Source organism: Gavia stellata, chromosome 2, assembly GCF_030936135.1.
Source record: "Gavia stellata isolate bGavSte3 chromosome 2, bGavSte3.hap2, whole genome shotgun sequence".
Classification (NCBI taxonomy): domain Eukaryota; kingdom Metazoa; phylum Chordata; class Aves; order Gaviiformes; family Gaviidae; genus Gavia; species Gavia stellata.
Genome location: NC_082595.1, coordinates 73,286,669 through 73,313,134, shown reverse-complemented (window position 1 = coordinate 73,313,134; position 26,466 = coordinate 73,286,669). Strand labels below are relative to the sequence as shown.

The following is a 26,466-nucleotide window of genomic DNA, read 5'->3' as shown; positions in this document are numbered from 1 at the left end:
AAAATCACACAGCATTATAACTGAACAAGTGCATTTTAAGAAAATCTGCCTTTTCATCACTGGAAATGGGCCATTATGAGATCCTGAATACCAAGCTAGCAAAACTGTATACTGCAGTATAAGAATTGTTTTTTGGTATTACTCAAATTCAATGAGAAAAAGCATATCTCCAACTAGAGACAACACAACCATGCAGACAACTGCCTGTGTTGAGAGGCAAATTGTGCAACTTTCAACAGCATTTCGTATTTTCATTAAATAAACAGGTATTTATGGTGGTGTTGCCAAGATACAGAACATACAGAAAGAAATAAAGTTGTATCACCAAAGGATTTAAGCAGAAAAGGCCTGCATGGCATAGAAGAGAAGCAAAAGAAAAGAGAAGAAATCTACTTCTTATAGTAACACCAGATGCCCAAGGAAGAAGAACAAAAGGGCCAAGAAAGTTACGAGAATTATAAGCAGGGCAAACTTAAATCAATTCCATGTGTACAGTAGGTCACCATCTGGAGATCTGTATTAATCTGGTAACCTCACTATTCTGTCTTCTTAGATGCTGCACAGCAGCACTAGCAGAAATTATTTTTGGAAATAAGGTGGGGGAGGGAAGATGGTTAGGAAAGCTACAAGATATCCAAGAAGAAAAGAGACATGAGAACATTAAGCAGAACACACTAGCAAGAAATGCCTTCCCCCCCCCCCATGTTCAGCATTTATTAGTGCAAGATATCTATTAGTATGAGTTTATAAGCTTCATGAGCAGATCTATCTTCTGAAAGTGGCAAAAATGAATGTCAGGATCCTCCTTTCAGTGGATACTTTTACTAAACAGGGGGGCTGTACTGCTAAGCCCGCTGGGAGGAGCACATGTTGCTAAGTTCATCCATGTGACATATCAGTGCAGAAGTACATGAAAGTTTAGAATAAAAAGTGAAAAGTGTACGTTTCACGATCTTCAAACATTTGCTCTGCTCATTGACTGTAAGAGCACCAGAGGAAAACTACCTGAATTCTCACCAACACCACTGCTAGATCTTAAGTAAAATGCAAACAACTTAAATGAATCCAACATTTTCAGAGAAGCCAGAAAACCTGTATACACTACTGTATACCTACTAAAATACCCAGAAGTTCTAATTCTGTAGGAGCGTACATGTCTTTCAGAAGTAATACAACATACGTGCATGCATTTACACTTACATCTGATTTTTAGCCGCTTGTCTCTGAGCTTTCCGTTCTTTCCTTTTTTGATCTGGTGGCTTAGCAAAAACAATTTCAATGTTTTCTCCCTCTAAATCTTTGCCATTCATTTCTTCCATTGCCTGAAGGAATTAACCAGACTTTAAATATACTTCTAAGCATATCTGAAGTTATTAATACTATTCTATCTTTTAGAGCGTGCGTTTTAAAATTTATTATCCATAGCTAAAATAACAATACAAAGCTAAAAAAAAAAATTTTAAAATAATCAGACAGCATAGTATCGTGGGTTCCAGAGTTACACATTTCCTCTTAACTTGACTCTCAAACCCAGGACTGCATGTATCAGTTTAGAAATCTTCCACTCAAAACTGTAAAGAGGCTTCAATCTTTGCAAGCTTTTTCAACTAATGAAGTGACAGAACTGTCCTCTGAAAGTACAGATTTTGCAATAAGGGAATGAATTTCTAATGTCAGCACAGGTGCAAATGCTACTAAAGCTAGAGATCAGTGTATGTTTTTATTCCTTTATTTCACTTGTAATAAATGTAACTTGTTTTTTAAATCAGAAGCCAAAAATTAGAATTTAAGTCTCATTCTGACCACAAAAAAACCCAAAACAAACCACCACCACAAAAAAAAAAAAAAAAAAACACCACACCACCAAACCAAAAGCCCACCAACACACACACATGTACAATTCCCATGGGTCACAGTAATTGCTACAAGTTTAACTCAAGCAGGGGAATCCTAAAGATTCTACCACATTTAGGGACTCTACATAGCTACACCTTGATGGGATACATATCCTATGAAAAGACTCCTGCCATCGTCTTCCCAAGCATCTGCTTTAAGGCGTCTGGATGAGCAAGAAAAACTGAATCCCCTTGTATCCTGCATCCTCCCACAGAACATAAAAAAATAGATACACTATAGGCAGGAGAGGAATTACACTTTCCCTTCCTAAGGACAGATGACAGGAGAAATAACACCAAGACCAGGCTAGCAAAATCTAGGAATAACAATTACTCAATTGTCCAGCACCTCCCATCAAAAACAAAAGGTGCTTATTCCACACCATGAAAAGGAAGTAATTCTGTTCCTGGAAAATAAAAAGATCACCTAAGTTTTTAATCACCTGCCCTAGAGAAACTGCTTTGGATTCTACAATAAAGTTGTTTAGATTCTACACTAAAGTTCTGGCACTTCAGTTTCAAATGATAAACACATACAATTATCTTAGATACTCATCAGCAGAATTACTTAGGATAGGTGCACCTAAGATCCACTTTTCAAGCTAGCAACTGCATCTTCCTAGGAGACACCCAGAGAGGACAAAGTTATCTGTGACAATGTGTTACCACTTCTCCAGACAGAGCTTCTTCTCAAGAAATATACAGCTTCTAAATGAATGTTTAGTCACTCTTACACACACAGTTACAGTCCTCTTCACTTACCTTTACAGCACCATCCCGTTCATCAAAATGAATGAAAGCATAGTCTTTTAGCTTCTTCACGCGCTCTAGCTTTCCAAATTGACTGAAGGCCTTTTCTAGTATCTCCTCTGTTACAGTATTGGCAAGATTGCGTACAAACAAAACTTTTACCTAAAAAAAACCAAAAAAACCCCAAAAAACCCCTTAGAAGTATGATCTAATCCAAAATACAAAATGAAGTTTCACAAGTCATTACTATTGGCAGTACTGAAAACATCATTACATTTTATGTACAGCATTTATATATATATGAATATGTATATTTATATATTCATACAGCATGAATTATCTCCAAAATTCCCTAATATAAATATTAAATCTGTTTTCAAACATGATTATGTAAGTATCCTGAAAGTCAATCCAATTTGTATTAATGTTTAAAAGAATCCTAACAGCAGCAATTTTCAACTCAGAACACTTTCAAACTTGGAAGAAGGCAACCAGGATTGGTTACACACAACACAATTAACTTATCAAAACATTTTATTGTTTAGACAGGTTTTTGCTCAGGTATTTGCAGAACAGTCATCACTGTAATATCTAGGTCAGAGGTGACAGGCCTGCAGCTCTCAAGCTGCTTAACTTGTGGCTCCCATGCTATAGCTACACCAAATACCTAACATCAGGACTGCACTTGCCTGAGGAGCACTCAGTGACCTGAATTCACAGCTAGAAGCGAGAACACAGACAGAAGGGGATACTAAGGCTGACACTGCCCAGTCACCCTTGGACTTCTTCACAAGTCAAACAGTGTCCTTCCCTTGAGGAACAGCCACCTCCAAATAACTCTAAAAGTCTATTCCCTCCCCCAGTTCTCTAAAGCATGCAATATGGCTCTTAAGCTACACAAAGACTGCTATGCAGCTTATAAGATCAGACAGGTTGGTTATCTTTCAACTACTGAGATATGCCCTGTTAACTGCCTGATAGTGACTAAATCATCAATATAAAGTTTCATCAACCCCCAACTGCTTACTGTAAAAGAAAATACAGAGCAGTCTGACAAAGGCTTAAACTACACTCTTTATTTAATACAGCAGACAACGTACACTGGACACCAGGAATCACTTATGCTAGCGACCCATTCATATTCAAAGACCTGTCCTTGCATCCACACTGAGGTTGCACTAAATGACTGTGTATTAGCATGTCTGCATGATGTCATCCATGAGTTCCCACAATTTACAGGCCTCTGACTTGGGGAGAGTCCCTTCCATATGCTGCCACCATGCCCTGACAGTCTAGTCACCTCCTATTGCCAAAGAACGCTCACAGTCTTACCTTCCTACAATGCAGCTCCACATCTGCTGCAAAGACCTGCAACTTCTGTTCACATCCCCTCCGCTACTAGTGGTTTGAAACTAGCTGATGACAAAAAGTAAGTGAACGTTGTACATGGCAGCACTGACTTCCCGCTCCTAACCCTGGAGGTCTACACAAATAACACTGTGTGAAAGAACCAAAGAAAGCATGCTTTGATTTTTGAAGCAGAGCTATCATCTCTACTCCCACCACTCAATAAACCCAGGCACCCTTTTTATAAGAATTACCATATAATTAAGTTACAGATAAACAGGACAGACTTCCATAAGTCTTTGTCTCACTTGCCAGTCGAACTAGGATGGGATGCAGAGTTTGGAAGAAGAGATACTACAGATCATAAATCTGACCCAGTGTATCAACTTCTGCCTTTGGCAATAGTTACTCTTGCTGATTCTCTGGAGATGAGAGAAGTCATAGCCAGTTCCACGAGGAAGGCTGCTTTCTATTCTGCGTTAAGCTTCTCCTACATGCCCTGATGGTAAGAGCAACCTTTATTTCTTGTAACCCACATGTAATAACTGTTTTTAGTAAACTGTCCTAATTGCTACCTTAACCTTATTTCATGAAAATGAATTACAGGAAGTTTGGTGATGTAATCAATGATTTTAAAAACCAGTAACTTCCAAACAAACGTTCCTTATTCTTGTACTCTAGGAAAGGATGAAAACTAGAATCTCATGAGAAACCCTAAGCAGCCTTCACTGATAAATCCACAATGACTGACATAATGTCATATCTGACATTAAAAACCTCAAAAATCATCACTTTTTTTGTTACGAGATGCACTAACACAACATTTTCAAAGAAACAAAAAGCAACTAATTTAAATGTTTTCAAGTGTAGACAAATCCATTAATCCATTTTAACACCTTTGGTCATGTTACAGGTTAAAAGCATAGCTGAACCAGTCAAAGATGTTGCTAGATGCCTGTCGCTAGAAGGCAGGTTAAAGCATAGGTTGAGAGAAGACGAACCCATTTTTACTTCATTTAAGCTATCTAAGGGGGGGGGGGGGGGGAAGGAAGTCCTCTTTATTAAGGCTCACAGATTATTACACCAAAGATCCATAAATATACACCTAACAAGCAATATATCCAGCAGCAGCATTTTGTCATGAAGGCAGAACCCGCTTCTAAAACTGCTCAAGATTAGGCTACCCCCAAAACTTCTGGGATCTGCTCCTTTTCCTCCTGTTACCTACAGCACAAACACTTCAGACTTCATTATCACATTCTCCAAGGGTTACTAGCCCTGTCTCCTGTCCTGTAATCTACCAGGCAGTCACAAGCATAGGACTTTATTTAGGTGCTTAACCTGCCACTCCAGAATGTCCTCTGTAGCCTCAGCCATGCTACAGAAATCAAGTAAAAACATCAAGAAATTTATCTGCACTACAGGTAAGAGAGGCATCAAAATAACACTTAGGAGAAATTAATCTACCAACACAGCTACCCGAAGTTGGAGAAAAACCTTCACTTCGGACCAGAAATCAATTACTTAACCAATTATACTCCGATCTGTCAGTACAAGCACTAATCTCCTGTAGCACCTATGTCTAGCTTCAGAATCTAGCTTTCTACTGTATCACACTCAAGGTACTTCGTATTTAAGGTAGCAGTCCATTTAAATTTTAAGCATGCATCCATACAGTACTCTCCACAACATTTAAGAAAAAGTCTCGAGGAGAAAGGAAAAAAGGCTTGAGTAAACATTTCAGAAATTTAAATTAGTAGGTGTCCATAAATTGATGAAATGACATGCTGCTTCTGCAAGGTATTTAGAACAATGCTGTTCACCTTCTGGCTAGAAAGGTGAATTTGTTTTCCCCATAGTTTGCTCTTACGGACTTGCTTATCTAGCAGTCTTGACAAGAAACGATCAGATGATTATTCTGGTAAAAGCAACCTACTCCTCCTACTCACAGTGTTTCCTCCAGAGCCTTCTACCACAGGAATGTGCAAGACAACGAGGGTCAATCACTCTCCCTTTGCTCCGTATTGACAGTACTCAGAACCAATGACAGCCAACCTGCAGCTCATATCTGGGGCACTGACTGCAGCAGCAGCTTAGCTGCTCTTTCTCTTAAGAGAAAGACAGCAATGAACAACAGAAAGTAAACCTAACACTTCCAGAAGTGCCAGATTTGGTCAGAGTTTCTCCAAACATACAGTAAATGGACAAGAAACACTGAAGTAGATACTTTCCTTGTCGCAAGAATAAACTAAGGGATGCAGCCAGTGAGAAAGGTCAGACACCAGTGCTTGTCTCAACTTCTGCCTTCAGACACAAGCTAGATGTTCTCTACTTTTTCAGTATTCTCATTCATATAGTCTCACTTTTGCATATGCCTTCAACCCAAGCTCCATGCCCTATCTTTGGCATATGGCACTAAAAGTATACGAGTTGATTTTCTGTACATTTTCCGTATTTGTGTTTCTTCCTTTTTCATGTCCCATTTCAAATACAAAACAATACACGGCATTAACACATTCAAAAAACTGTGCATTAAATGGGGGAAACCACTACCAAGCTTTAATTTCTTCAGCCTTTCACTCCCCACATCTGTAAACTTAGGAAAGATACCTGATTATGTCCCCTATCACTTCTTGGTCATCTATTCAGTCATGTCAGCAGAAGTTCCTGCTCATTTATTTTAACAGTTTGCTGGATTAGGTCTCTTCTCTTTTGAGCCAAGAAGCTAAAGAGATAGATAGGCTGCCATATTAGGAAGCACCACCTTCAACAAGTTTTGCCTGCAAGACTCTTCCCTGCTGCTGACAGTCTATGATGCCAGGCAAGAAAAATAAAGTTTGCAGACAGGGTAGTCCAAAAGCTTCTGTAATACCTGTATTACAAAAGCAGCTTTTTCCCTAATATGAGCCCCCGCCCCAACCCTTTTCCCTTATGGCTCACCAAAGAGGAGATCCCAGCCAAGCTATCTTACTAGGTCCATCAAAGTAGGACTCCAGCAAGTGACGTGTCTCAGATGAGAGTAAAAGCACAGACGAAAAGCAAGCAAAGAGAAAGAGATAAGGATATGGGCTAGCTAGGAGTTTCCATTAAACAACTCAGCTACACAACATAACTGAAAAAAAGACAGGGTTGGGCATTATCTGATAGAAAAAAATTCAGGTAATTCGTTTCTGGCAAAAATATCACACGCTTATACAAGACAACTACTACAACATACTTCAAAATGTTAACAGTCCAGACTTCAGTTTCACTGAAATATTCAGAATCTAAAATATTAGTAGTTTTAGTATTTTAAGGAATTAACAACCCCAAAATTAAAAATAAAGATACAGAGTTTCAAATACAAAGTAACTGCCTAACTTCTCAGCTAAAGGCAACTCTGAAAACATGTTTGTGCATCTTACTGACATGTTCCAGTTCTGAAGTAATAAACAAAGTTCCAGCGTTAAAAAGAATTAAGGCTTGTTATGTGATCGTATCTAGACTTCTGTCTTTTCAAATATTAAGCTAAAAAACCACTTTAACTTTTGGAGTTACCACCACCGCTTCCAGATGAGAAATTAAGTTCATCACCCTCTGTGCCATTTTGGCAAGAATTATGTTCAACATTCAGCCTCAGAAGCACAAAATAACATCAGTCAATATTTTTTAAATTCCCATAAATTCTAGAGTGTATTCATATTTTTATCATCTCACCTACAACCTCTGTCAAGAAGGCTGAAAGATGCTATTTAAACTTAGGCTAACGTCAGGAAGTACTTACTTTGGAACAAGGCACTTTAAATGTATTATGGTTCCCTTATAGCTTTATTACCTTTGCCATGACTTCAGGATCTGGGTCTTCTATAGGGTCAGCCCATTCAACTGTAACAACATTTCCCCAGACTTTCACTTTGCCACTCATTAACCTACGTCTGGCCTGAGCAGCAGTTTTGTGATCTTCATATTCAAGGAAACAGAAACCCCGGTTCTTTTTCTTGTCATCAGGCTGATGATACAATATGACATCTGTAAGACCCTCTGAAATTAAGCAAAACATTTATTTGATATGGCTTCAATCCATGAATTTGTATTATAAAGTAGGGATTATCCTTCTGGTAACTATGCATCTAACAAGTGGTTCCAAAAAAGCATGAACACACTAGACTTTTTGAGACCACGTACATAATAAAATTTCCCTACCTTCAAGACCAACATTTTCAAAGAGAATTAGACCATCCCAACTCAAGTTCCATTTTTGTTACGTGAAGAAAGCTTAGTAGCTATGCAAGAGTACCTTTCCTCTAACTGACGGGAGGAGAGGTAAGGGCAGCCAAAAGTTGTGCTTTGTCAGTTCTCCTCTCAAACCCTTAAGTCACACCACTTATCAGCATGCGTTCTTTCCACAGATGTCTAAACAACAAGAGATCAAACTTGCATGATTTTAAGACATCTATAAAGTTCCAGTGTTCCTTCAAGGAACCTGAAGTATATCATTCAACAACAGAGAAAGCCATCAAAATGTTACCTTTGCCAGTTTATACGCCATTATCAAAAAGAGATCAGTAAGAATTCTGAAGCACAGAACTAGTTACATTCTCCAACCTGCTTCAGTTTTGCCTTGAAAAATTTTAAAACACCCATTAGTATTGAAATAATTAAACCATCTATTTCTTTGAATGGCTTTTTTAAACATTACATACTTATTCTCTAGGTAAAGCCTGGAACCACATATCTAGTCTAATCACAAATATTTCAGCCCTCAGCACAACAACAGTTTAAAAAAAAAAACAACACCTAGAAGTTGGGACAAATGCTGAGTGGTCTTTGTTTGGATTCATCATCATTCAACCATAAGCCAAGAGTTCATCACTCATCATGTTTGACACCTCTCCACCTCTACAAAACACAGTTATTGACTTACCTGTTACTTTGCTAAATTCTTCAACAATTTGCTCCTTGGTTTTACTTTTAGGAATAGAACCAACAAAAAGCCTATTATTGGCAACAGAGATGCATACACCGATGTGTTTTCCAGAACGAATTTCATGGTTGTTGTACTGAAAGAAAAATAATTGGACAATCATCAGTTACAGATAATTTTCACTCCCCTCCAACAGCAGCATACCAAAAATTTTACTTTTGTAAACATAGCATTTAATAATATATTAAATTCTTTGGAGCTTAACACATTCTTATGATGCATATTCAACTGTTCTGAAGTATACCCATGTTCTCTAAGATACCTCCACAATTCCAACCAACAATTACTCTTCCCTTCTTGTTCAAGCCTCTTTCTTAATACATGTTTCTTTAGGGACTTTTCATGTAGAACCATGTCTAAATCATCAAGGTCAAGGCTTCTCCCTTCAGAACAGTGCAGAAAAAAATTCAAGTTCCTCTACAGATTGTACCTATGCATTCTTGAATTGTGTATAATACAAGACAAGACAGGAGTTACAACTGAAGTCAGATTCCCTTCTAAAGTTCCATAATTAACAAAAGCAAGAGAGCCATGATCAGGTCTTCTCCACAAAATGTGGAAGAGCAATTGGCAAATACTTTCCAAAGCACATAGATTACACACGTAAAGATAGTAAACAGCAAGAAAAACCTTCCACTGACTTGAAATCCTAAGACTTCTGTTCAAATGCTCCTCCCATAAGAGACTGTATAGAAGACACCCTGAACAAGTCAGCAGTTTAAGGAAAAAAAAAAAAAAAGTATTACTGTAGACATCTGTTGACAAAAAATGCCTTTCATTGAGATGCAGACACAGACATGCATCATCCAAATAAGCAGCAGGGAGGTCAACTGGTGGTACATCAAGCCCTTTCCAACTGGAAGCCCTGCAACAGACAGTTCTTTAGCTAGGAAAATGTATTTTGTGGTCAACATCTTATTGACAAATAGCAGAATAGCTTTTTAAAATGTAATCTAGCTATTTATTCTATGAGTTATTTTGTGTTGGTTGGTAAACCTTCCTGCATAAGCAAGTTCTCCCACACCCCTTCTTGCTTTGTACAGTAAAATCAGGGTGAAGATGTTGAATTATATTTATCTCGTGCAAACAAAAACTACATCACTGAAAATTTTCAAAGCTAGACAACTGCACCAAAAGTGAGCTAAAAGGAGAACTGTACATATGAAAAGGATCTGGAGTGGCATCTTCCCAACTAATTATGTCTCAAACCATAGTAGGATACAGTGAAAGACTTCTATCTCCGTATCTGTTGCCCATGTGGCAGAGACATAGTTGATTTTAAAGTAGGAAACAGATGCACAGGAAGACTGTATATATATTATGATCACTAATAAACAGATACACATTCATGAAAAGACAGATTACAGTAGCTAAAAAAAATACTTTGAAGAAACACCTTCAAAAAGCTGACAGTTTATTAGCCTGGAAACAAGACACAAACTGATTCTTCATTAACTGAAGTATACATTAGGAAACGCTTCTTTACATTGGAAAGCGTTTTTTTACTGAGAGGGTAGTCAAACACTGGAACAGGCTTCCTAGAGAGGTGGTCCATGCCCCATGCTTGTCAGCATTTAAAAGAGGCATTTGGACAATACCCTTAATAATAACTTTTGGTCAGCCCTGAATTGGTCAGGCAGTTGGACTACATGATCATTGTAGGTCCCTTCCAACTGAAATAGTCTATATTCTATACGGATAACAGACGATATTGTCCGACTGTTCCTGTTAAAGTCTAAGACCAAAGTTTGGCTACAGTTTTAATCCAAAAAGAGCCTCTCATACAACTCATGGCAACAAAATAATAAATAAATTTTTAAAAAAATTCTACCATATTGCAATTCCATATTGACAGTATTTTCTAGCAGTTTTTTCATGCTGTAATACATTAACTACTACTTTTCATTGTATGTTTCTATTAACACAGAAAAAGCAGTCTTGAATTAGGTGCTCTTGAATATAAAGTTGGTGGTTTTGAGGTAAATAGTTTGCACACCATCTGTAAACTTAGATTAGACATGAACAGGCCCAAATCATGATCCGGGTAAAGTGCCAAAACAGTCAGGCTACGAAACTGGCTATGTCAGCACACTGCTTCCCCCTCCTGTCACCACCGAATCAATGTCCGAAGTCAGTAACAGAGATATTACTACTCTCTAGACTCTATAATAGGTTGTTTTTTGGGTTTTTTTTTTTTGCTAAGTTCTATAAGAAGCTACTCACAAACAGGTCAAAGTATGCATAAGGTCTGTTGTGTCATTTTATCCACTTAAAAATTTCACCAGCAATTTTATTTTATTTCCAGCAGCAAATGGCAAGTTGTACTGCTATGCCCAGCTGGCAAACTGCTTAAGGAGCATATTTACATAATTCACCTGTACCTGCACCTTGATCAAGCTTACACTTGCTCTAGTCAAAAATACACCTCATGCTACTATAGCTTTCACGATGTTTTCCTACAAGCTTCACCTAACAAGTATTTATCCTGTACATCCCTACAGTAACCTTAATCACTCAGAAAACTTTTGAAAAACTGAAATCTAACAGCTTTGTATGAAATAGGAGGGATACTTGAACATGTGTGCAAAAGAACACAACTGGAGTTACAATTCTTAACTCAACCAGTATAAAACAGAAGGTAAACACAAACATGTTAACAGGAAAAAAAATGCCTGGGGTTAAAAAAAAAAATCTGGTAGTCAGTGCTTGTGTGAACATTTGAGATGCCATTTCTACTTAAGCAGTGAGGGTTAACTACACTGGATTAAGTACTGGACATAAAATTAACTACTGTTCATATCTGTAAGTCTTCTCAGTATCAGGCCATAGCTTCACTCCATTTTTGTCTCAAGCACAGCCCCAAAGGTATTTCAAACACAATTTAGGAAATTCTCACCTTTTTTAAGTGGCTTAAAAAATGCATATGCATAAACAAAATCAAGGCTTCAACCTTCTAAACTGCAAGATTTCTTCTGGCTAATGAAAAGGGTAAGTCAACATTAAGTTTATGCAAAAAATTTCGTTCAGTTTTACATTAAGTAGTTACAAAGACTGTGGATGATAAAACAGCCACGCAAATATGAATTGTATGCAAAATATGTTACACCAACTGCAAGAGCCTGAAGACAGGTCAGTTTATTCTCTGCTGCAGTTTGGGTACTGGCAAAACCTCATAGCTGTCTCTTACTACCCAGAAGCCTACATTCTCATTTTTGCTATACCTCAGACTCCTGAATGGGGAGGGGATGGGGGAGAAAGCCTCTGGGAAGACGACAGGAAATAACCTCTATCCTAGGGAGTCCAGAAAGCTGGGAAATAAGTTGTATACACATCAGAAGATTATAGGTGTATCAAAAAGAACACCACCTGTTAAAATAACAGGATGTTAAAACGGCTAGGGCCAAGGGTTCAGCATTTCTAAGAGGTCTGTCAGCAGCCTCTCCCATGCATTTGTAACTAATACAAGTGACAGACCCAGGATTTTCAACTGAGCTCCACAGCCATATTTTGCTAGTTCCCCTGCAAATCACTCCTAAACAACTTGGGAAACTTATAATACACCACACTAGCCAGCCAACTATGGTTGGAACCATTCAAAAGCTGCCAAATGCCACAGGATCCAATTTAAAACTAACCCTGCTCTCAAAGAAGTTATCACGAAGGCTGAAAAATTGCCCCATCAATCACAACACTTTTCAATCATTACACTCAGTAGCTATTTAACTGAAAAACAGAACACAACGGGGTTTTTTTTCCCTGCATATCAAAGATCAGATATAAAGGGACACGAAGTACCTCCTTCCATTGTATCATTTAGTGGAAGACTGAGGCTAGGATCCGATATTATTTTTATGGAAACACAACCTGAATGACTTTTCAGAGCATGCTGCCTTTAAGCAAAATCTAGCTAAGTGAAGAAAAATTCCTTTTTGTTCATTTACTAGCTGCCTCTGAGAACGTATCGGATTTGATCAACTGTTTTGCTAAGCCATGTGCGTACCTCCTAAGAGTCCACGCACAATATAAATAGTTAGGTTGACAGTGAAAGTACAAAGAGGTATAGGCAGATATCCTCGGTGTATCTGGACTGTGCACAGGAACACCAACCGTTCTTACTGAAAAAGCTAAACAGCATATACCAGATACTTCTGTATTTCTACTTTTGTAGACATTTCTATACTTTTTCAAAACACATTCCCATCGTCAGCTTGATTTGTCTCCACCAACTGACTTACATTATTATTCTGTCAATAGGGTACCTTAATGGTTTAAGGTGTACCTTATTATAAAACAGATATTTTAACTCTACTATATTAATACAGTATCAGTACACCTCAGAATGGGTATGGTTAGCACTCGAGGGTCATACCTGCATACTGATCTTGGCTGTATCAATGTAGTAGTAACTAGCTCAAGAAATTCAAATTCAACTTAACTAGGAAAACAAAGGAGCAGTGAGAGGATCAGGGTGGTGTTTCTTTCCCCCATCTTTTTTAGTGATGGATACTTCATGCATAAAACCTGGAAAGCTTATTAAAATTAGTGTATTCCCTGTATCAAACTATTTCACACCTCTGTGTAGAACAGAGGAAATGGTTTTTTAACCTGGCAGGATTTATGACTTTTCCGTCAGCTGCACCGAACAGAACAGACCTTAACACTCAAGAGTGGTTATTTCCCACCTGAAGTATCTTACGAAATCCTGTGACTTTTCCAGCACGGGGCCCCCTGCTGGTGCACAAGCCCATCATACATCACAGACAACCTGACAACGCTTCCCTTCTACCACAGCAACCCAAACACCACTTCTCTCCAAAACTCATCCAGATGCAGACTGCTCAGACTATCGCTAATACAACTTCTGTTAATAATAAAGGCTCATCTAACTGGACCAAACAGCAGTCCATCAGCTTTTTTTTTTTTCTCTTCCCCCTAATACAGCCAGTAAAAATTTATATACAATGTGGAAATATTTAGAAACACCTAGTGGACAGTTATGAAATGATCTAATAATGACAGTTTCATCTTAAGCATTTAAGCATTAGGATCAGAATAACTGCTTATAAGCCGGAGAGTGTTCTTAAAAAAAAAACCAATTAAGAAAACTTACCAGTTTAACAGCTTCCTGAGCTGCCTCTTTAGTACAAAAAGTGACAAAAGCATATCCTCTATTTAGACCAGTTAGTGGATCCATCATTAAGCGGAGATCCCATATAGGGCCAGCTTTCTCAAATAATGGAACAAGTTCATCTTCAAACAAGTCTCTTGGAATCTTGCCCACAAATATCTACAACAGACATACAGAGTGTTGTTTTTAAAAAAAAAACTTCCAATGAATAAGAATACATCTACGTAAACATCTCCTTCTCCTTACCTCTGTACCAACAGAAGGTTGTTGTCCTGAATATACAGACTCTGGAGGAGGTCCACCATACTTTCTCTGTCCAGTAGTCACATCAAGAGTGTAGCCGGTTCTCTCCAAGAGTGCCTTCAAGCAAGAAACTTAAAATTTTAAAATCATATACAAATTGAGCTAGTTTAGATGCACTTCATTCACAAACAGACATGCTTACAATTCCTCTTACACTATACTGCTTTGGAACTCCCACAGGCAAACAAGCCTACTGCTAGTCCTTCAACAAGAAATTTGCAAAGCAATTATTAGAACTACCGGGTAAAGAAACACTGCTAGAAAATTAGAGATTCACATAGACTTTTCCCAATTCCTTCATTTTCATACAAAAAAAAGAGGCCAAGCAACAGAACAGCGAGCTTCCCTTTAATTAGAAAGATCTTAGTCTGAGCCACTTCTTGTTTTGGCATGTCCAATCCTGCAAACATTTACACGCAGGAGTTCCCTTGACTTAATGAGATTACTCATAACTGTGAAGTTAAAGAACACACGTTTAAGTGCTTATATCCCTGGAACACTGTACTGACTGCTTCAGGTATCCCACCACCAAAGTGGTAGTAGTACTTCCTTTCTCCCACCCTACCCCCACCCACCCCGCAGATTTCTTACGGGCACATACAGCATCCCAGCACAACTGATCCTCGTTAGAATCACTGCATACAGTTACAGATACGCTACCAATTTAAAATGTTAGATGAAATTCAGTATGCAAATATATAATGAGAAACTCCTCCGAAATTAGCCTTTCTTAATAATTTTGCACAAAGACAAATCAACTCTACACACAAAGAAACAGCATATTAAACAGGCCTAATTATAACTGAGAGTTAGTAATTTCACAACTGGAAAATTGCAAAGTTATTTTAAATGCTAGAGCCATCAGCAGTAAAAGCTATGCTACCTGAAGTGAGTTAACTAAGTCCTCATATTGTTGTTGTTTTATGTGGTAGTGCAAAAACTGTACCCGTTTTTTTGAATTTATAATTAATGGCAACCCAGCCTCAAAGTCAGGAGAAAAAAGATTTTCTAGTTTTGCAAGCTACATAGTTATTTGTAATATATAACACATTCATTTTGCAGTTTACACATGAAAAGTTAAAGATGAAAGATCCTCTCACTTTTTAAGACATGCTTAGATGGTTTTCCTTAAGGTTTGATAAAGTTGCTCATCACAGAATTTTAAAATAAATCATAGTATGCCTAACTATTGAGACAGGAGTCTCTTGCTTGCACAAGACTCGGTCCAAAAAATGACGTGTCCATTACTAAGACAGTTTGGGGTACAGTTTATGAGAACAAGTGATTATGTCATAAGAAGTGGGCAAAACCCTAAATCCATTACAATCTGTCTTTTCACACACATGGTATCTCCTCCCTATTGTGGAGTTGCTTTAAATCTGAAGGGGAAAAAAAAGAAAAAACAAAAGAAAAAACCCCAACCACCAATAGCTGAAGTTACACATTCTGAACTCAAAGATCTCTGCCGACAAGTTTCCAAAAACTTAACTGTGAAATAGTAGAACTGTCTCAACTAGACATAAAGCAAACTGACAAATCTTTTTCACTTTTACATACATTCAGTTCCAGTAATTAACAGTATATTAAGTTTCCTCTTGAAGATGAAGTGTACAATAAAAATGCAAGTAACAGGTTTCAAATAATGACAAATAATCTAAAATAGCCTTTTTAATAGAAGCACGGTTCCAAGAGAATCAAGGTATATGTCACAACAGCTTTGAAAAACCACAGACAGACCGCAAAACTTTTATCTTTTAGGCACATACCTTAATTTTTGCCTCATCTGGTCCTTTGCTAGAATCTGCCACCTTGGTCCCCTGTTTTTCCCTCTGCCTGTATGTCTTCATGACTCCACATAAAAAGGCACTTTTGTTCTGCAAAAGATGTATTAATCTTCAGTTCTGAAAACATGACAAGCCAGAATGTAATTTTACCTTGAACTAATACAGTGCCCATTTTACATACCACATATGGATCACTGAAGAGACTTCAGCAAACCTCTTGCCAGTCAACTAGCAGTTTATCCCTCAACAATTATATTCTAAATTGCTTAACATTACCTGAACATGTGAGAGATCACTGTCTTTAAACTGCTGAAGCACTGCCAATGCACCTTCTTCATTAAATTCCTTTAAAGCTTCAATAGCTCTTTCATCTAGATCACTATGTGCAACTAGCCCTAGAGAAAAGAAAAAAAAATTACTAATTATAGTTAGGCAGTAATCTTTGTTTAACCACATTAACACATCTAACACATTTCAGTGACCCCTAAATCAATCACTGATTATTAAGTTACTATATCTAAGAAATCACTAGTCCTCTTAAAGGTAAATATTTAAGTGTATTTAACCTTTTTTTCATCAAAAAGTGTCAAAAAAAGTTGAGATTCAGAGTAACAGTTACTGCATCTATATATTCGTTTGACTTCTGTGAAACCCAGATGTTACACAGGCCAAGTTTATTTTCAATATCCTGAAGCTGAATTCCAAAGGATCTACCAAACCTGACTTAGCTTGCCTAGCAATGGTTATGTTGGTACATTTTGAGAAGACTATAAAGCCAAATAAACTGCAGCAATGAAAGTGACCACCACAACCCAGAATCAAGCTTAAAAAATGCCAGCTATTACCATGTCTGAGAGAACCTATGCAATAACCTTTGCATCCATAAGCCCAAATACTATGTCATGAAGTATCACTTACATGAGAAGATGAATACCAAGGCTTCAGTTACTTTCAGTTACCTACAACTACTATTAAAAAATGCACAAAGACCACATCACCTACTCCTCCTAAAAATCATCTGTTGCCATGGTCACCTGCATACTTCTCCTCCTTCCCACCCCTCAGCCCAAGTAGCCTGGCCGAAGACTTTGCTCTGAAAAATACTATGACAAAAATTACACTACTAAATGGAAAACATCCACAGATTTTGGTAAGACTGCAGTTCCCATACTTTTGGAAACCACAAAAAGTTGCTATTTTCGTCCAAAGACAGCAGAATCCAATAAAATATTTTAAGTGTGGTTTTGCAAGTTCTACATCTTACCTGCAACGTAAATTTCATCTAGTTTTTCAGCAACTTTCTGTGGTAAACCAGCATCAAGCAATGTCTGGAAATGCTCAGAATGGGTAACTGCAGCAGAAGTATCCATGGGCTCTTCAGTACCATTCCCATTAACATGTTCAGTAGCCATGTTTCCAGATATCTGTTCAAATGCAATAAGCATCATAATTAAGCTAAAAATATCTTCGAAGTAGAACAATTCAAGTGACAATACATGCAACAGACTGCCCTATTCTTGCAAAAAAATAAAAATCATAGACCGCTTCCCTGATACTTTTTAGTTTTGGAAGACGCACAAATTCCTCAAAAGAAGCTCTAACACAAAGGAAAGCCCTAAACACCACTGCCTAGCGGGGGTGGGGTAGCTTTCACTGCAGGTTTTACACAACCCAGCCAGACACTCTGACTCACCTCCCTCTCTCTGTCTCTCTAACACACTCCCTAAGAGGCTCTGAACAAGTTAGAAATGGAGCAAGAAGCCAATGGCGGGGGTGGGAGGAAGAGCAAACCTGCCACATGCAGCAGCCGCCGCTACCACCGCGATACCGTCACTGACACCCGCCGCTGCCTCCACCTCCCCGTTGCAAACTCGCTGGCCCCCGGAGCGAGCCGCTTCTCCAGGCCCCAGGCGCGGCCGGGATCCCTTCCCGCCTCCATTCCGGTGTCGGCCGGGCAAGCGAGAGGAACAAAGCGCTCTTCCCAGTCCGCACCCACCCACGGTGGCGGCGGCAGCGGCAGCCGCCATGAGCCCGATGGAAACACGTGCTCTGCGCGTTCAGATGTCCTACAACTTCCTCCAGTGACCGACTTCCCCCCCTCTCCGCCACACTCCCGCAGGAGGAGCGGCGCCCCCACACCCCAAGCCCCAGCCATTCCCCACCTCTCACCCTATTCCCCCTGGAGAGCGGTTGCAACACCCCGGGCCCGATTTCACCACTCGGCCGGGAGCTCGCGGCGCCTCCCGGCCCCGCCGCCACCCTCCAGCCACACTTCTGCCTGAAACAATGCAGGGGCCCGTCGCCAGCCCCATCTCCCAGCCGGGAAACGCCGCTGCCCGCCGCCCACCGCCTCACGACGTGACCGGAGGCACGCGAGACCCGAGCGGCCCCCCTCCCCACGCACACGCCGGGCATCGCGGTCGCCCCGCTGCGGAGCGACTCCCCGCGGCCCGGCCCCTCACGGGCAATGAATGGAGCGGCAGAGCCGGCAGGACAATGAGGCGAGAGCCACGCGCCCGGCGCGGGGACGGCCCGGGTCTCCCCAGCCGCCGCCGCCACCTCCCCAGCGTCGGCCAGCAGCCGGGCCTAGTGCGCGGGCACCGGCCCAGCCCGGCCGCCCCCCACCCGACAGCAGCGGCCACGAAGGCAGCCAGCTCCTCCACCCATCAAGCGGCGCCTGGCAGCCGGGCCCCGGCCCGACAGCGACTGCAGGGCCCCAGCGTGCGCCTCCCGCCCCGCCCGGCAGCTCCCCTCCGCCGCCTCAACCCCCTCTGCCGCCCGGCCCGGCCCTGCCCCGGCTCGCTCCCATCCCGCTCCGCGGGCGGCTGCCGCCACTCCGAGCCCGAGCCCGCCGGCCTCTGCCCGCCGGCGCCCAGCGCCTGACCTGTCGCTGCGGGGGTGAAACGCCGTGCGAAGGGGCTCGGGGCGCGGCTAGCGGCTCGGCGTGCTGAGGAGCTGCCCCCCTTCTCCGCTCCCTCGGTGTGTCCGGACAGTGTGCTGGAGCTGGCGTAAAATGGCGGCCGCTCGAGCGCTCACGCCGCTGCTGGCACCAACCCCAGCCCCTTCCACTCGGCGCGGGGGGGCGGGGGGGGGGGGGGGCGGGGGGGGAAGAGGAGGAGGAGGCGCCGCGCGCGCTGGCGCAGCCCCAAACCCGGGGTCTCCCAGGCAGCTCCGCAAGGGTTATCGCCTCGCCCCGCCCGCCGGGCTGCCCGCGCGCGCGCCCGCCCCGCCCTCGCGCGCGCGGCCTCCTGCCCTCCCCTCCGTCCCCCACGCGCTCTGCGTTCCATGCGGAGCGGCGCGCGCCGCCCTCTCCCTCACGCCCGGGTGGAGCGTCGGCCAGCAGGGGCGCGCGGCCGTCGCGCACGCGCAGGCTGCGCGCGGCCGAGAGGGGAGGCGGCGGCGGGACGAGCCCCGCTGGGGGACCCGCGCTGGGCCGCCCCGGCGCCTTCCGCGCCGCCCTTGCACCTGTGCGGGCGCCAAGCGAAAAACGGCGCTGGCAGAGCGGTTCGCCGGGCCGGCCGGGGATTGGGCGAGCGGCCGTTCCCACGGCGCGCAGGTGGCACAAAGGGGACCGCCGCGTCCGGAGGCGGGGAGTCCCGGCCCGCGGCGCGGGGACGGAGGAGACAAAGCCACGCAGACAAAGGGAGGGGAGAGCGGCGCTTCGCGTGGCCGCCGGCCAGCCGAGAGCCCGGCAGCGCTCCTCTCCCGCCGCAGGCGCGCTCGGCATTCCCGTTCGGAGAGGGGAGGCGCCTCGCCCCCTTCCCCGAGGGGCGCCCGGGGCGCTCCCGCTCCCTCAGGCGGGTTCCCCCCACCAGCCGCCGCCCACCGCGCCCTTCCGAAACCCTCGCGCGCAGGGAGCGTTTTTCCAAGGGGGACGGGAGTTTCCCTCAGTCGCTGCGCGGGGCGGCGCGGTGAATCCGCTGGAGCGGCAGCGTTAAACGGCGGCGGGCGGTGGTCGGCGGAGCGGGCAGCAGCAGGGGCTGGGTGTCGCGCAGCTCAACCGAGATTCCAGAGCGTGCCCGGCGAAACGCCTCGGCCCCGCAGCCACCCTTCGGGCGTCCGCTCGTCATTGACCTTTCCGGCGCTGGCCGCCGTGGAAGGGGGGTCTAACCACATAACGTCGCCCCATGCAGGTCCCTTGCTGGGGATCCTTGTTGCACACCTCTGAGTTCCAGTTCCTAACAGATCTCGCTTACACACCTCACACGAGAAACTTGGAAACCGACTTACGAAGCTCTGCCAGACCTGCAATTCCAGATAAAGACAGCGAAATGAAGGCAGGAAGGCACACACAGTATTACTCACTTCCTCAAAGGCAGCTCAGTGACAAGCTGACTGACTGCTGCTGCCCCTTAGCCCAGCCTAACACCTTCAGTCTATCTCCAAAGCTTTAAAAATACTTAAACCTGCACAGTGGAGCAAGCACAGACAATTGTAGGGTTAGTTCACTGTCAACAAATACTCACATGCTGGTGTGCAAGTATGTGAAACATAGAACTGGTGTTCAGCGAGACAAGAAAACTCTCTTCAAGTGCTTGATGCAGTAAGACTGCATTAAAAACTGGACCACCCCACAGGTTAGTCTGAAATAGCAACAAATACAAGGCAGCTGTACACTATCAAGTATTCCAGCTAATCTATAATTTCAAAGTGTCCTAATTTTTACTCAAATGTTTCCCCCATGTTTAAAAAAAAATGAAACTTTCTGAAAAAATATTAGTAAAACAAAAGCTATTTTTTTAGTGCAAACTTGTGTGGTATTTTTAACCATATTCTTTATAAAAATATTCACGTTTTGCTCCCTTCAAAAATTAATACCTTTCTCCAAAAATATAGCTATCAGCTGGGCAATGAGAGTAATATGCTCAAAACCAAATTTGGAGAACGTTTTTCAGTGAAAATACTGCACCAAAACATGTTATTTTCAGATGTTTATGGAAGGTGCTTTAGTGAGGTGTTTACAATACAGATGTAGGCCAGAGTAATTTCTAAATTTCATAAATGGATTCGTTCTCTGGAACAAATGAAAACAGTGAAAAATGTTTCATTAAAATTCTCAGTCAGTGGATCTGACTAACTACAGGTGGCAAACTCCTGAGAGAGTAATTCCCGCTTTCAGGCCCATTTTTAGAGGGAAAACTTTATGCACTTTCCTTTTCCTGCATAAAATGGAAGTAAAAACATTAAAAAGACTAGGATAAGTGCAGTGAACAGATTTGCACCCTTACTTAAAATCACAGCTGACCCGGAGTCAGAGTTGCAGCAATTTGATCCTTTGAAATTTTATGTAGGAAGGAGGAAGCAAAGAGTCTGACATACAGTTCCTCTAAATATAGCTCTGTTATTAGGCCTAATATCAGTAGGACAAAGACAAAAGTGGTATGCCCAGGAAAAGATCCATGAAATCATCGAATGACTTTTCTTTTTGTTTGAATCCTGTAGAGAAAAAAATACCCTGCCAAGAACATTTGCAGGCACTTATCTGAAGACTTGGATTTACATGAGGAGTTTCACTGCACATGCCTGAAAGTTTGACAACTTCTCACCATAACTAAAGTTGTGTTAATTCCTAAATTCTCCTGGAATATGAAACCCCTGCCTGCTTCTAGTCCAATTGTAACCACTGCAGAGCCCCACTGAAGCCACAGCTGGACATCTCAGCCTCCCCAGCACATCCACAGTAAAACCAGTGATTATAACAGGACCAACTACAGAGTTGCACAGATAAAGCAGTGAAAAATTAATTTGACTATAAGATTAAAACTCTAATTTTTGCTTTTGAGCTAAATACAGTTAAAGAATTATACCATAAACAACGACTGAAAATCTGGGAGAGTCTGTCCCAAGCGCACACACATTGAAGGTTTAGGCTCAGCTACGGAATTGGCTATACTTGAGCTATGAAATGCACCAGTTAACAGCATTAGAGGGGCAGATCACTCGTCATACAGCAAACATCGCTACTTGTAATAACGAAACAAGCACCCTGCGCTACGTCTGCCACAGCACAATTCTGAAATGATTCAGCCACTCTTGGGGTTTCTCCGCAATAGGTTTTCCAACCTGTTGCTAGCCCTTAGCCTCCTTGGTAAGGCTGCTAAGTATTAATACATCTGCAGTTTATTTGATGTAGTGCACAGCTGGCCACCGGCCTACTGTCATGAGAACCTTGGTAAAATAAGACTATTTGGGGAAGTATCTGTTCAATTAAAAATCTGTTTAATTTGTTCATTCTATCAGTCAGAGGCTCTATGTCTTAAAAGATGGGTTGAGTAACAAAATACAAGGCCTGTGCCTATTAAGAGAAAAATGCAAGTCAGAATTAACCAAAAGGAGATGAAATCATATATACGAAATTTTCTTCAGGAGAAAGTTTTTCATGTATGATTGAATGGCTCAGTCTTCTACTTTAATATGCAGATTTGAAGGTTCTTCCATTTTAAAAAGTAACTTACAGTCTAAAATTGTCACATGATTTCAGTAAAGACAGACTAAACTTAAGTCATGGTAATATTTTCTTTTAACATTCTTTCCAGTTATATCCTTTGTGCACCTTCTCACTTTTCCAAAACTAGGCAGGAATAGCATTAATTAAAACAAAATTAAGGTTATTCCCCCATTTAAGCTATTTCTAATGCTCTAACTTTTCTTCTTCCAACTAAGTCAGGAAAACAAAAGAAGAAAAGAAAGTGTTTGCAAATCCAGTGATGATGGTTGATAGGACCAGAGGCAATGGGCACAAACTGAAACACAGGAGGTTCCCTCTGAACATCAGGAAACACTTTTTCACTGTGAGGGTGACCAAGCACTGGCACAGCTTGCCCAGGGAGGTTGTGGAGTCTCTGTCCTTGGAGATACTGAGAAGCCATCTCTAGGTGGCCCTGCTTGAGCAGATGGATGGATTCTGTGATATGGTTAATTATCCTGATCTTTACAAATAGAACTCTATCCACTCACTATTGATGTTTCTTTCTTGAGATTTAGAAAGATTTTTTTTTTCCCCCCATGAATCCGAAAACCAAAGTAACTAATTTTTAATTCTTTTAGTTCTGCAAGATAGGTAAGGAGTCTGCTCCTACAGTCTTGACACCATACATTTCAGGGCTTTTGAGGTTGAAGTCACCTGCATTCTGCTAAATATTTGCTCAGATAGTCACAGGCAGAGAGAGAGCCTGGCAATGAGAAGTAATGGGGCTTTTCCAGGAATTCTTTTGGTGTTGAATTTTATATATAGACTGAAGGTCTTGAAACAACTTCTTTCTGAACTGCTTCTCTCCCTTTTGCTTTACAGCTGTGCTATAGCACCAGTACCAGTGAAAGAAAGGGTATTGGGCTGCTTATTTCTGCAAAGTATCTATATTGAAGTCCTTCTTTTCAATACCAATCACTGCCTTTTCCTCTTTCCAGCCAACGTCACCCCCTCCCTCCACGCACAGGCACATTCCCCCCCCAAATCAAACACTCCATTATGAGAGAAAGGCACAACAAACAGCAGAAGGTAGTTTAGTTCACATTCTGTTAATGCCTTTAGCTTTTTTCTAATTTAAGTTAGAGGATTTTAACACAGTTGTTTATTAGCCACGGGTTCAAAGCAATCATTGTAGAATTCAATGTATTCTGCAGTATGCTATAGGTTAATGTGTAAGTATTGAAAGAGGTGTGGAGGAAGAAAGCACTCTATTTTTGCATGCACACAAAACAGTGAAGTCACTTCCATATGTATGTGGAAATGCCAACTCAAAGTCATCCCAAACTGACTATTATCACACAGAAAACATATGCCCAGCCTTATAACAAAGAACTGTAAACGTCCTATGCTTACTGGCAAAAAAGCAGTGTTAGGAGTTATTCAGAACCTGTAACTTCAACATGGACAAGAGACAAATGAAGGAACATAATACCGGCCTTCAAAGTCAGAAGCGGCATGGCAAAAACTAGAGAGTAACTGTTCACTCTTTCTTCCAATGGAAGAATGAGGAGGCACAAAATCAAACTGGCAGATAGTAAAGCAAAAAAGAGCTACTTTTACACACATGCAACTAAGCTGGGGAGTTCGTTGTCACATAAAGCTGTAGGTATTTCCATAAACCCCAAAAGTAACTAGCCTAGTTAATGGAAGAAACTCCCATCTAAAATTATTGAATGCAGATATATCACACCAATTTAAAGTCTGCGGCAACAATTAGTGGAAGCTGGGGGAGCATACCAGAAAGTACTATCATAGCTATCCTTGCCCTATCTTTGCATTTTTCCGTTCGCTAATACCCGCTACTAGAGATTGAACCTTAGCCTTAACTCTTCAGTCTGACAGTACAAATACCCTGTCATTGCAGCAAGCAGAACACAGTCACTAGCCTGTTGCTTTCATCCCAAACCCTTCCCACTTTGTGCAGAAGTATACATGCAAGTGTTCCTCTTCCTCCAAATTCCCTCTAATCACATATTCCTCATCCCACTACAGACCTATAAACCACAGGCTTCCTATACAACTAGCTCACAAGCTTATCAAGGGTAAGGGAACTACTGGAAGAGGCTTCTCAATCTGAAGAAAAAAGAAATACAGCTTTACTATTGCTGTGGGTACAAAAGTGAGAGTTAGGACGCAACCACTACTGCCTTTTCTGTCCCATTCCCCTGAGCATCTCATGCTTTAAAGCTCTTACACAGAGGAGTGTTACCATTAGGTCAGCACCTGGCAAAGCTCCATGGAAAGAGGAGACAAGATACTCAGTAAAGAAGTGACAAGAGGCCTGTCGCCCCCACACCCACCCCATGCCCCAAGTTTTCATCAAGTCAGCATGGAGGGGCAGAGAAAACAGATTCCTCCACATCCTAGTGCATTCTGCCTTATGAGGAGGACTCATGCAAGAGAACTGCAGAGAGCATTCCTCATCAGTATCCATCTTCAAAATATCTCAAAGTCATCTCAGGACAATAGTGCTATCCTGTCCACTTGCGCAGTGCAAGGTAGCCAAGTGCTGAAGCTGCAAGTCACCAAGTAGAGCCACAAGTGAAAGTATCAATGCAGAACTAACTGCTCTATTTAGATCTCCCCCCCCCCCCGGACACCCATCCAGCCCTACCCTTACATCCCTGTGCGGACTAGCAGCCATCGGGATTACTTGGCACACTTACAAAAGCCAGCTGAAGGGTGGCACAAAAGGAGAGGAACCCTTCGGTTCTGTTTAACCCCACGTGAGTTACTTTGTGCATTAAGCCCATCTCCAAAGGCAGACAGCATATTACTAGGTCACAGAATATGCTCCCCCAGGTCCAAGCATCTTCCCCAGGAGAGCACAGCACACCACCGATACAGCAGCCAGAGCCATACAGTAGATGGGACAGGTGGACAAACACAAACATGGACAGCACAGCTTGCATTCCCACAGCTAAGCTCTCATCCACCTTAACCTCTAAACCATGCCCAAATATTACATGAGAATAGAGATGATGGGTTGCCAGTGATTGGGCTCATGTCCCAGGCCTGTTTAGTTGACTAGTAATGACATTGCTGAATGCTCAGGAGGGGAAGTGCCTGATGCAGCAGTTGCAATACACAGCTTTCAGGATAAGTATTCCAGGTTATTTAACATGTAACCAAACAACATAAAAATCCTTTCAAGCATGGGTGAGCCCAAATAACCTTGTGTCTTCAAGGCCCTTGTAAGAATAGAACAATCTCCCTGCCCCCCCTCCCTTTACCATCTTTACCAGGTACAAGGCAGAAGTGACTACATAAATGCCCCCCCTCCCTTTACAGTCTTTACCAGGTACAAGGCAGAAGCGACTACATAAATGCAGTGTTTCTGCAGATCCCAAGAGCAGACAATACAACCTTTTGTATATGACTGCTTTTTTCTTTTTTTTTTTTTTTAAAGATGCCGCACTAAGGGAGTTCTCATTTACAGCACAAACTCCAGACTAGAGCACAAGGATGAGGAACTATTACTATCAGTACCTCAGGCTCTGCTTGCTGCTTTGCAATAATCTTCTTTTGGAAGATCTATTCTATACTTTTATACAGGCCTTGAGAGGTACTAGAATTAGATCTTAAGTTAACACAGAGCTTCATCACATGTGTATAAGTTTACTTTTTCCAGCTTGTGTAGCAGTAACCAGGTATTTCTTCATTGTTTTGCACAGGGCAGTGCGGGCAACATAACCTGTTCTCAAACCTGAACAAATTTGTAATTTAATACAGTACAACTAATACAGCTGCACTATGCTGCTAGAAGCAATAATTTAGTTCTTTAGGGAAGCAAAGTTTTAAATTTTACCTAGCAACTGGGCACTAGA

General features: G+C 42.0%; 1 protein-coding gene across 3 annotated transcripts in view; it reads right to left on the bottom strand.

Moving 5' to 3' along the window:
• Positions 1–19,183, bottom strand: part of SYNCRIP (synaptotagmin binding cytoplasmic RNA interacting protein) — a 26,842-nt gene extending 7,659 nt beyond the window's left edge. For 2 of the 3 annotated variants that reach the window (XM_059835934.1, XM_059835935.1), the window contains exons 1-10: positions 19,055–19,088; positions 17,435–17,594; positions 16,447–16,565; positions 16,153–16,260; positions 14,330–14,443; positions 14,066–14,242; positions 8,896–9,031; positions 7,807–8,012; positions 2,658–2,807; positions 1,201–1,322 (exon numbers count right to left, since the gene is read on the bottom strand). In XM_059835934.1, coding sequence (XP_059691917.1) covers positions 1,201–1,322; positions 2,658–2,807; positions 7,807–8,012; positions 8,896–9,031; positions 14,066–14,242; positions 14,330–14,443; positions 16,153–16,260; positions 16,447–16,565; positions 17,435–17,582 — 1,280 coding nt within the window. In that variant the 5' untranslated portion in view covers positions 17,583–17,594; positions 19,055–19,088. Of the gene's footprint in view, positions 1–1,200; positions 1,323–2,657; positions 2,808–7,806; positions 8,013–8,895; positions 9,032–14,065; positions 14,243–14,329; positions 14,444–16,152; positions 16,261–16,446; positions 16,566–17,434; positions 17,595–19,054 lie in introns of all 3 variants that reach the window. The other variant, XM_059835936.1, reaches the window with a different exon arrangement.
• Positions 19,184–26,466: the final 7,283 nt, after the last annotated feature.